The sequence below is a fragment of the Xiphophorus maculatus genome, chromosome 3 (genome assembly GCF_002775205.1).
Source record: "Xiphophorus maculatus strain JP 163 A chromosome 3, X_maculatus-5.0-male, whole genome shotgun sequence".
Lineage (NCBI taxonomy): Eukaryota > Metazoa > Chordata > Actinopteri > Cyprinodontiformes > Poeciliidae > Xiphophorus > Xiphophorus maculatus.
In genome coordinates, this window is record NC_036445.1 from 13843873 (window position 1) to 13854972 (window position 11100).

Consider the following 11100-nt stretch of genomic DNA (forward strand, 5'->3'; position numbering starts at 1 on the left):
CAGTCCTCGAGGGCCGCAGACCTGCAGTTTTTAGATGTGCCACAGGTACAAAACACTGGAATGAAATGGCTTAATTACCTCCTCCTTGTGTAGATCAGTTCTCCAGAGCCTTAATGACCTAATTATTCTATTGAGGTGTGGTGCAGCAGAGGCACATCTAAAAGTTGCAGGACTGTGGCCCTTGAGGACTGGAGTTTGAGACCCCTGAGAAAAATGGGCAAAACAAAAATATTTTCCCTCTTGATCCACAAACAAACAATGTATGGCTTGATTATACCAGCAGTACTAGTAAATAATTAAACAGGATCATAACAACAGAACAGACACCATCAACAACCAATGTATATATTGGTTGTTTTTATATATTTTTTTATATTTATATTTTTATATATTTGTAAAAGCACCAATTTTATCTGTTGTGACATTTATAGCATGAACTGTTTTGCTCATATAATTTTTGTTATTCAGTTTAATTTCCCTTAATAAATTCTAGATTTTTTTATCTGTATTTTTGCCTTTATCTATGTTATTTTTGTCCAGTTTTAAAATTTGTTTGATGATCTGAAACAGATTGTGATGAAAAAGTAAAACAGAAGAAATGTTTAATAGGACAAATGTTTTTCAAAAATAAAAAGCATATGCAACACTGTAATGAAATTGTATATGCATAAATATAATGTATGTAAATTGAATAAAACTTTAAGCCTTTACACTGTTTTCAAAACAACAAAAATAATAATATTATATGCTATTGGGGAACATAAATGCCATAATAGTGAGTTATGAAAGAGATTATAGTTTTCAGTCTGGTATGTGCAATCACAGGGGTTATAAAGTGCTCACACTTTTACTACTTTCTTTCTGTCTTCAACATTTCTACAGTGTTTTAGGATACTTTGCTGAACTTCTTCAATTGCACACTAAGGAGTAGGAATTTGTAAATTTATATTTAGTCTTTCCTTTAAAAAGTAAGCATAAAAACATAGCCAAGCTATCACATAGATCATTTTAATACACCAATCTAGACTGATAAAAAACAAAGAGAGGGAGTATGAGGAGAACAAACACACCCATGGCTGTATTATTAATATGACATGATTTCACTGTGCCAGACCTTCAGTCTCTGAGTCTGTGTTGCTGCTGTTGCTGGTATTTATGGGTGCAGTATTGATCTGAAACCCAGTGACTCATTCCTTGTTTTGGCTAGAGGTCTGTGGTCGAAAGAAGACCGAGTCTATGTCACAGAAATACTGGTTACTGTTGACTATTCCTTAAAACCAACTAAACAGAGGAAGCTAAATGAGAGATGTGTCAATAACACTCCTATAAAATAAGACTGGTATACTTGTGAAATTATAAAAACATTCAGACTGACAGTAGTTTTGTTACTCTTACTACAAAAGCTGTTTTAAGTACACTTTCCATCTTACTCCAGGTATTATTATTTTGAGTACATTGATTTAGTGGGAATAAAATATGTTAAGAAATAGAGATAAAAATACCTTATGTGAGAGCTCAGATGAGCATTGTAAAAAAGCAAATGTAGGTCAAATAAAGACTGATTGCAATCAAAGTATATGAAATACTATTTCTGAAAGCAGGTGGCCTAAATCTGCACACAACAGTCCAATCCTGTTCAACAAGAACAGTAAAATAGGGATCCAATTCACATATGTTGAACAAAAATGGACAAAAACAAACATCTGCTCAGATAAGACTAATTTCAGAATTTGACTGGTGGTGGTAGCTTGGTGGTATGGGAAATATTGTATTGGTGCACCTTGGGTCGCTTTGCACTAACTGAGCATTGTTGCTGAGAATCCCACAGTGTAGCCGTCTCCTGATGACTACATTCAGTAGGATAATGCATCATCTCACAAAACTCAAATCAAACTTGTTTAAACTGGTTCTGAAGGCCGAATGGGGTTCAACCTGGTAACAGAAAGGTGTACCTAATAATGTGGCCAGTGAGTCTCCTCACACTTTGAGTAATTTTACAGTAATATTGTTTCATATTGTTATTATTTTTGGAAACCATTTTTTAATGTTTCAAAATGAAAGCTTTGTCATTTTCTCTCATTTTCACAGTGCAGCCATGAGTCATTGCACAAAATATTAAATGATTTTGTTGCGATTCCTGATTGCCTCCAACATTGAAACTGGATTGATAAAATTCATTCGATTTTACAGTGAGAATTACATTGCTGTGGTGCAGTATTCTGCCTAAAGCAGCATAGCTCAAAGAAAAACATCTCAGCCTTCAGGGAGGCCTAGAGAAAATAACAATTCTGTACAAGGGTGTGGCTGAAATGTCTTTTATCTCTGATTTTTTTTTAAATGATAGAAAACCTCCTTCTGCAGGAGAAAAAAGCTGCCACGCATAACTCACCTGTATCACTGATGTATCGTTGAGGGATCACGTCTGGACAACTTTTTTTTTTCAGCTGCTGCAGGGTTTTTTTGTTCGTCATGAGTAAACACGTGTTTTTTAGAGCGAGACATCAGCACTGCCAGGGTTACAGCTCCGCCTTGTGGTAGCAGATGGATATGGCAGCTTAATCACTGAGCAACAAAGTACAATACAACATGTTTATTTTATTCAGATGCAACTGATAGCAATAATAATAATAAGAATAAGAATAATAACAATAGGCAATGTTAGTATTTTATAACACGACAGAAAGAAAATAACAGGAAAAAATAAACAATTGAGTTTAATCCATTTTGTTTACTTACTGAAGTAATCTCAATTTATTTGTGGCTTTCTGTCCAGGCTGACATGACCTGGTATTTTCTGTTCCTTGTTTTCATGAACAATCAATGGAGATGGAATTGGGGATAAACACCGTAGAGTGTTGATTGTTCATATTTACCTGGTTTGGCTTCAAAGCCAAATCATGTGAAAATGTGAGACTGTCAGAAGTTTTTTCTGATCTGAATCATCTGCATCAATTCTGATCTGATCAATGTAAGGTGTTATTTCATCTTTTAATCTCCAGTATTGTCTTTTTCAAAGAATTAGAACCTGGTTAGCACAATAGCACTTGATAATTATTCTGTTCAGTTTTTGGTTTGTTGAGGACATTTCTTTAAAACTCAGGATTAACATGCATCATCGTAAAGTTTTTTTTTTTTAACTGAGGGATTAAATAGCACATGTGTCTGAATGCAAATCAAATTTCTAAACAATAAATGTGATGCATCTGTGCAAATATGTGCAGGAAACACATATTTCCTGCACTGAACACAAAAACAGGCTCTACGGAAAAGAATCCATCATATGTTTTGTGTGTTTTGACTGTTTTTGCATTTCCTTGTTTTTCTCTATTTGCATTTCCATAATTTGTACTTTACACTGCATGACAGTTTCTTCTGTTTGTTTGTTTTCTAATTTGTCATTTTTTTTGCTTGACATGCAGCCTCTCATTGCGAAATCAAACTGCCCAAATACAGTTTGTTTGGGACTGTTGTTGTATGACACGGATTTTTTTCTGTATACATTTTTCTTGTTCTTTCATACTTTTTATTGAGTTTACTTTGAATAATCTCAACATAGTTTTCGGAGTCCTTCATCTCAGTTCTTTTTAACTTAATAATTCATAGCCATAGTTCTGTGTGAGAATCACTTTTTTGGTATTAATCTTACCTAAAAACACCACATTTTCACAATATTTCTGTTTTTTTACAAATTCTTTTTTGAAAACCTAAACTATTTTCTAACTGGTTTAAATTCAAGCATAAATCCCAAGGCAATTATTCACACAGCTGCCAAAAGTAATAATGCAAGATATTAGTTTTTAAAAATATTTTTTGTTTTATTTATACAATTAAATGTTGTTATTTGTCCTTTGCTCAGCCTTAAAAATATAAAACACAGCATATTTTAATCTTAGTTGCACTAACAGATATTTCTTAATTCCAAATGGACCAGTTTTGTCTTTCTTGTAATCAGCATTGGCCTTTGTTCAGCCAGCTGACTGGCAGTGTACAGCAGCAGGTGATGTGTGTTGATGCGTTATACTTCCTGTTTCATTCAGGCAGAAAAACTGATTTTCTGGCATCACAAAATGACTTAAACCGTAGCAGTTTTGAACTTTTTAAAACTGGTATTCATAAAATGTGTTGTAAAGTTTTTGTTCAATCTTTAATTTAGAGTATTCAGTAATATTAATGATAACTGATCAATCGTATTATTGTGACAGGATTCAGAAACAACGTGGCTAAAAAGAACAACGGATACCGGATAATTTTACCTCGTTTATGAGAAAGCCACGGGACATTCTTGTTACTTCATATTTCATCAACATGGTAGTAGAACAACCACTGTGGGGTTCAGAAAGAAAACTCCCTGTTCAGCGGTTTATCTGAGTTGACCATATTTGGGGCGTCGGTCTGGGAGGCAGCCCGTCACCGCGTACTCACAGGAAGTGAGTCACGCTTACGGTAACGTTACGTCCGTGTTGCAGCAGCAGAACAAGAGAACAAGGAAGCAACATGTGCGAACCGTAATAACTCCAACAACACACAAAGCAGGCGGACGGGCAGGCGCGACGAGAGGAACGCGGACAGATTCCCGGGGTTTCCACGAAAAGGACGCTTTGTTAACAAATGTGAGTGTTTTACCTCTTCTACTTTACTTTTAATGTTTTTTTGAACGAAAGCGAGGCATTTTAAACACTTTTTAAAAAGTAATTTCTCTCTACTCGTCTTTTATTGAATGGGTTTTTTATTATTATTATTATTATTTTTTTTTTAAAACATTTATACGTTTTAATTAATTTATAGCAGTTTAAAACTTATATATATATATATATATATATATATATATATATATATATATATATATAAACCGGACTTCAAAATTAATCTTGGGTGGTTTTGGTTATGTTCAAAATGTTAACTCTAACGCTTTGTAGGCTGGTTTTTGCCGACTTTCTGAGTTTCCACTTGGGGCTTTCCGCTCCGTCAAAAAAAAAAAAAAAAACACACACACAAAAAAACCCAAACGTGTTTTTTTTCCCTGTCTGTAGAGTGAAGTTTCCTGTTACAAAAAAAAGTAACTTAAAAAAGAATGAAAATGTTGATTTTGTAACATTTTATAATTATTTTAATTATGGCGAATATTATCGCGGGACAGCCACACACTAACACGTGTCCCCGCTGCGCGTCACGTTGTGGACATGTGTGCTTTGTCTCCTCATTGTCCCACGAGGACGCAGACGGGACTTTAGTCACGAAATAAATTGGATATAACGAAAGCAAAACGACTAAAGGGGGCACGCAGCGTGCTTCTTTCTTTTTTTGCAATGCATATTTACAGAAAGCTTTGTGTTTCACGCTAGAAGAGAAATTTATACCCCAGGGTATTTTAAAACACTGAAACTCGCTACCTCTGCCCTGAAAATAATCAAAGTGTTTCAGAATATACAACTTGTGAGGACTGGGAGCAGACGCTGTTTAAAGACCTGCTGAGCTGGGGGCTTTTCTTTAATTAGTATCTCCGAGCTGTGGATTAGATTAAGTGTGAAGTGCCACAATATTCAGAAAACGACAAGCAATCAGGCTATTTTATGGTTGCTCTGCATTGTGATTCATTTGTTCAATAAAAGACCAGGAGAAGACTGAATAAGTAGTTATGTCTTATGACATGTTCTCATTTGAAACCTGACATGATGGACAAGAACTACATTTAATCATCAGAAGCAATGGTGAAAATCTGACGTCACTGATATGCTGTCAACAGTTTATTATTGAAGGAAGACGTGGACTGGTATGAGGACATTCCGGGGAAATAAAACAATATTTCAGCGAGAATTTAAAACGAAAATGTTTTGTATGATCAAAGTGCTTTTATTGAAAACAGCAAGACCACAGCATATTGATTTATACAGAGTGGAGTTTTCAGGTACATGGGCTTATTGAGCAGAATATTATACTCTTTGACCTTTGTGATTTTTGTGTAAACAAAGCTGACACTATTTGGTTATTACTCTGGCTATTTGCAAAGCCTGCAGCCACATCTCAGTTGTTGGCTTGTGGTTTTATTACCGCATTATGCGAAATATTAGTTGGTACCAATATTAATATACTAACTACTAACATGTTGGTAGTTAACCTCTCCTTCATGCTCCATGTGTGACATCTGCTCATCTTTATTTTATTGACGTCTCAATTAAAGAAATTTCTGAGAATTTTCAAAGTTGCAGAAAATGTTTGCGACTTTGAATTCTTAGCATTTCAAATCCTCAAACTGGATACAGTTACTGGCTCATGTCTAGTGAAAAGGATAGCAATAAAGCGAAGTTTTTCTCCAAAAACGGATCTAGGAATAATTTTTGTTAGCTATAAAATAGTTTTTAAATATGTATAATTATGTAATCCACAAATTTAACTGGAAACAGTTCCAGTTGAATTACTAGGAATAACTGGTTCCAGGTAATGTGCTTTAAAGGATTGTTAACTTCGTTAAAATTTAAGTTTGACAAAGTTATGTTAACAACAAACTTAGTAGTCCATCTCACCTACATGGACTACTTTAAGATTCTCAGTTGTGTGTCTGACAACCTTGACTAGAAACATCAAAGTCTTTTCACATAAAATTTTAAACAAAATGTGCAATTAATTTTGTAGTTAAAACAGAATATAAATTGTTTTTATTGTTGTGAAAATAAAATGAAATGTCTTTTATTTTGCATTAGTTTCATGTACGCATGAGTCTGAATTTAATCCTTTTTTTAATCAGCACGGTAAAAGTGCAGTAGCTTCTTTCAGCCAGCTGAAGAGCAGTGCGCAGCAAAATTGGATTGTACTGAAATGACTTTCAATCTTAAAAATAGTAATTTTATAAACCTTGTTATGGATTTCAGTGATGTTTTTTTTCCATGTTAGCACATTATTAGCTGGAATTCAAATGTGAAGCTAAGTTTTATAATCTCAGCGACTTTTAGAATAAATCATTTAATAGAAATGATTGTTGCCTGCCAAGGTTGCATCCTTTGATTGTATTTGTACCTGTTTAGGTCAGCACAACATTGAACTGACAAGGCAGATAAACTGAAAACATCTTTAAATAGAAAGCATGTTATTTTCTTTAGACACTTATTGACTTGTGCTACAGCTGCTGTTTTGCTGGATAGCGCATGTTTGCTCTCACGTAATGGCCCGATCATTTGTTAGGGATCTGAAGCTGCTGGCTTGTTGTGTCTCTCTTTGCTGCTCTTGAGGGAAAGGCTGTCTTTGCGTTTCTCAGAACAAATAACAATTTTCCGTCAGAACACCTCACTCAGGCTGAAGCCGCGATAACAAACAGCCGTCTGCACCGCAAAGGTTCAAGGTGCGAGTCTTCCGCCGGGGCCTCAGGATGTTAGCAAGCGTGGCGTTAGGTTAGAGCAGCTGCACGCTCTCAGCTGCCTTGGCCTCTTTGGTCAACCTGCCCCAAACAGCCGTGTTATCAGAAGATAAACACCGCAGAGAGAACAGAGTATTTACATTCACTTGGTAACACGGCAGCAGGAGCTAGTTTGCATCTTGTTTGCCTGTGTAAAAACCGTGGGTGTTTTCCACTTCGGAGCCGTGTCAAGCATCTGTAAATTCCTCACAGTTTTCCACTTGTCCTTTCTGCTATTTAAATAGAGGTATGGGAGAGAGAAAGGGGTGACATAGGGAAGTATTTTTATCTCTGCCCCTGAAGTACCTAATCCTCCTGATCCCGATAAAGGGAAGTCGAAGCACATAAGCAGAAATGTGGAGATAATTGGCAGCAATAGTAACATTTCATTGTGTTACTTACAGAAAAAAAATGAAGAGGGAGGTGAAAGCTGGAGTCGACTTCCTGAAGCGCTTGGTGGTGGCCAGAGGGAAGCTGGATGAAGCCAAAGCAGAGCTGTTTGCGGAGAAGCTGCAGAAACTTTTGTGTGACAAATACTGCGACCACTGGTACCCTGACAGCCCCAGCAAAGGCCAGGCATACAGGTAGGCATCAGTGTACGGCCTTCAGTCCAACATTTAATGAATGCACTCTGATTCCATCCAAAGTTTCTAGATTTCGCTCCTAATGTGAACGTGAACATTGACAGGTGTATCCGGATAAATAAAGACGGACCTTGCGATGCGGTGGTGCTGAAGGCCTGTGAGGAGAGCGAGCTCACGGTCAGCAAGCTGAGACTTCCACCTGAGATAACTCTATGGATCGACCCACTGGAGGTGTGTGCAAGGTGAGTCACCGGACGGCTTGTTGCAACACACAGACACGTTACAACTGCATGAGTCATTGATTCACTAAAGTAGAACTGAGTGACTTTCCTTGGCCCAGCTTTTACAATTACTCACTTTCTCACTCGCAGGTCTGGGGAAAACGGCAGACCTTTTACAATAGCTCGCTTCCGTGAAGAAGAGGAGGAGGAGGAGGAAAATGGGAGCGTAAAGGGGGACCGGGATGACTCCTCCGTCAACCTGGACACGTCAGATTACCACTCTGCCACCTCGTCAGATTGCGGCTCTGCCTCGTCCAGCGACACGGAGGAGGAGGCCAAGGACGGAGAGAGGGAGGAGAACAAGAAGCTGGAGGAGCATGAGAAAAAGGAGGCAGCAGACGGCAACGCCTACACAGTGACGATGGTACCCAGAATCCGGAAGGGGAACGGAGAAGCACTAAATAAAGTCAGATACGTCAGAAAGAAGGTAAATTTTCAGTATTTAAAGACCTTCTGTATAGGTGTGTCTCAGTGTTACTGATTATGTCACTTGATGGGGTCATTTGAGTTATTAGAGCTTTATTGTTTGAAAAACACAGGCTGATAAGCTACAGACATGCTAAGAACAACACGTTCTCATTACCACGCACGTAGGCGCTGTAATTTGACTCCAACATGCACATCCAGATGCCATAAATACTTGCTGGTGTATTTTATGACACAGGTACTACAAGTATGATGCATCCCATTCTAGAGAGTTGACTTATGTATGATGCAAGTACTGGATAAGGCATTTAAACAATCTTCAGGAACAAATAAACTGTGTTTTGAAATGTAAATGTTCATTGTTGCCACCACTGAACATTTACATTACGAGCCGGTAACTGTATCCAGTTTGAGGATTTGAAATGCTAAGATTTCAAAGTCGCAAAAATTTTCTGCAACTTTGAAAATTTGCAGAATTTTTTTTTTTTTTATTGAGATGACGATAAAATAAAGATGAGCAGATATCTCATATGGAGCATGAAGGTGAGGTTAACTTCCAACATATTAGTAGTTAGTATATTAATATTGGTAGTTTAGCAGTGGTGGTAAAAATTTTTCGGCATGAATTTGAGAGGGGGATCACTTGCGGCAATTATTTATTTATTCCTTTGTTTATATTATTGTTTCTTAAAAAAAAAGTCACTTTCTGTAATTGATCCTTCATGTTTTAAAATATGTATCCCACTCCTGGTCCTCGCTTGAGTCCTCAAATGACTCAAGATCAGATTTAGAGAGTTACAGTTCTCTAAAATCTGCCAGTGTGTAAAAACACAAGCTTGAAAACAGGAACTTGGACTACCAGCTTGTTTACCAAAGTTCTATATTTTTATTAGACCTAAATTTCAACACCAATATTTCTTAATAAAACTCCTGAAATTCTGTTCTGGTGTTTGGTTTCCCAGTGTGACTGTGCTGTCGGAGTGAAACCATGGAGATTATGAAGGAACATGACATGTTGTGCTGCGGCCCATCTGTGGTCATTTTTTTTCAATTTTAATCAATTTTAATGTACTGAAGGGCGTATCTGTTGACAGTGTCATGGCAGAGGTTTTATTTTAATAAAAAAATTGTAGAATGAGTTATTCATTTTAATAAAAACTTTACAAGTCCTTAAACGGAAGTAAAGAGATGCTCTGTCTTTAAGTGTGTCAGCTGCTAAGTCAGACTCTCGTGATGTTTCGTCACTATTTCTTTTTTTAAAAAAAGGAAGGAAAAATAATTTTTGCTGATATCTTGCACTCAATCCAATCTATTTATTGCTCAGATTCCTGCCAGCCTCCAGTACTTCTACCATCCGACACCGGTGTGGTCCCAGTACAAGAAGGGGGCTCCGGTGTTCCTCACCACAGTGTGTGCGTCCCCCGCGCCACCTCCTCCACCGCAGCAAGTTTTTGGTTACTACATCGTACCGCAGCCGTCTCCACAGTTCATCCTTCCTCAGGCCGCCCTGCAGCCGTGGGGAGCAGTGAAGGGTTAGAGCATCTATCGACCCGGGGAGGGACGGGTGAAGCCTTTAACTGAGCCATGTAGTGACGAGTCTTTGAGTGTGGCTACACTTGGACCAAAAAGAGTAATGTTTTAAAAATTTTAATTTCTAAAGCTACTTCTTGCACAATCTTTAACTTTTCTGCTAACTTGTAGGTTTTTTATAGACAGCACAAACGTACCATGAATTTGAGCTAAAATATTTTAATCTCCTATTGTTTCTGCACTGTAATTTGTTCTTTGGTTTGTTTTTTTCATGTACTGTATTTATTAGAACGACTTCAATCACTGGGTGACTGGACCAACTCAGGAACTCGCAGCAATATTCTTTATGCCAAAAGAAGTTATTTTGTAATGATCATTAACAAACATAGTTCTCTGTGCACAAATTACTGCTAACCTCTGTAAAGTACAATTCAGTTTCTTTATATATTTCAACTACAGCAAGAATATCTGTATATTAAGATAATTATTTTTACCTAACAGGTCGTATATATTTAACAATGCATATCCACACTTTCTGAACTTTCTATTTTGTTGTAATTTATTTGACCACCAGTAGATGGCGCTCAAGTGGCATCAAGTTGAATTGTTTTATTTTTTTTTATGAAATGGAGCCTCTGTACATCGCAAATCTAACTTCACAAAGCCTCTTGCTCCCTGGCTGCTTTTTAAATTATTGTAAATAATCCTTGTTATGATTTGCTGCCGCTGTATAAAAGATGGATTCAAATCCATGCTTTCCTCACCAATTCTGTGATTTGGATGAATATTTATTCACTGTTTTGACAGTTTTAAGCTTGTGTGTTTGATTTGTTTTTACCATTTGCAGTAAACTTTTACCTCTTTTACTGCAGATTAAACAAATTTTACTCTA

General features: G+C 36.9%; 1 protein-coding gene across 1 annotated transcript; it reads left to right on the plus strand.

Moving 5' to 3' along the window:
* The first annotated feature begins 4462 nt into the window (after positions 1-4462).
* LOC102231571 (maternal B9.15 protein-like) lies at positions 4463-11100 on the plus strand. Its single transcript, XM_005798488.3, has 5 exons — positions 4463-4610; positions 7792-7971; positions 8076-8213; positions 8343-8679; positions 10003-11100. The coding sequence occupies exons 2-5, from the start codon at positions 7799-7801 to the stop codon at positions 10213-10215; spliced, it is 861 nt and encodes a 286-aa protein (XP_005798545.1). The 5' UTR covers positions 4463-4610; positions 7792-7798; the 3' UTR covers positions 10216-11100.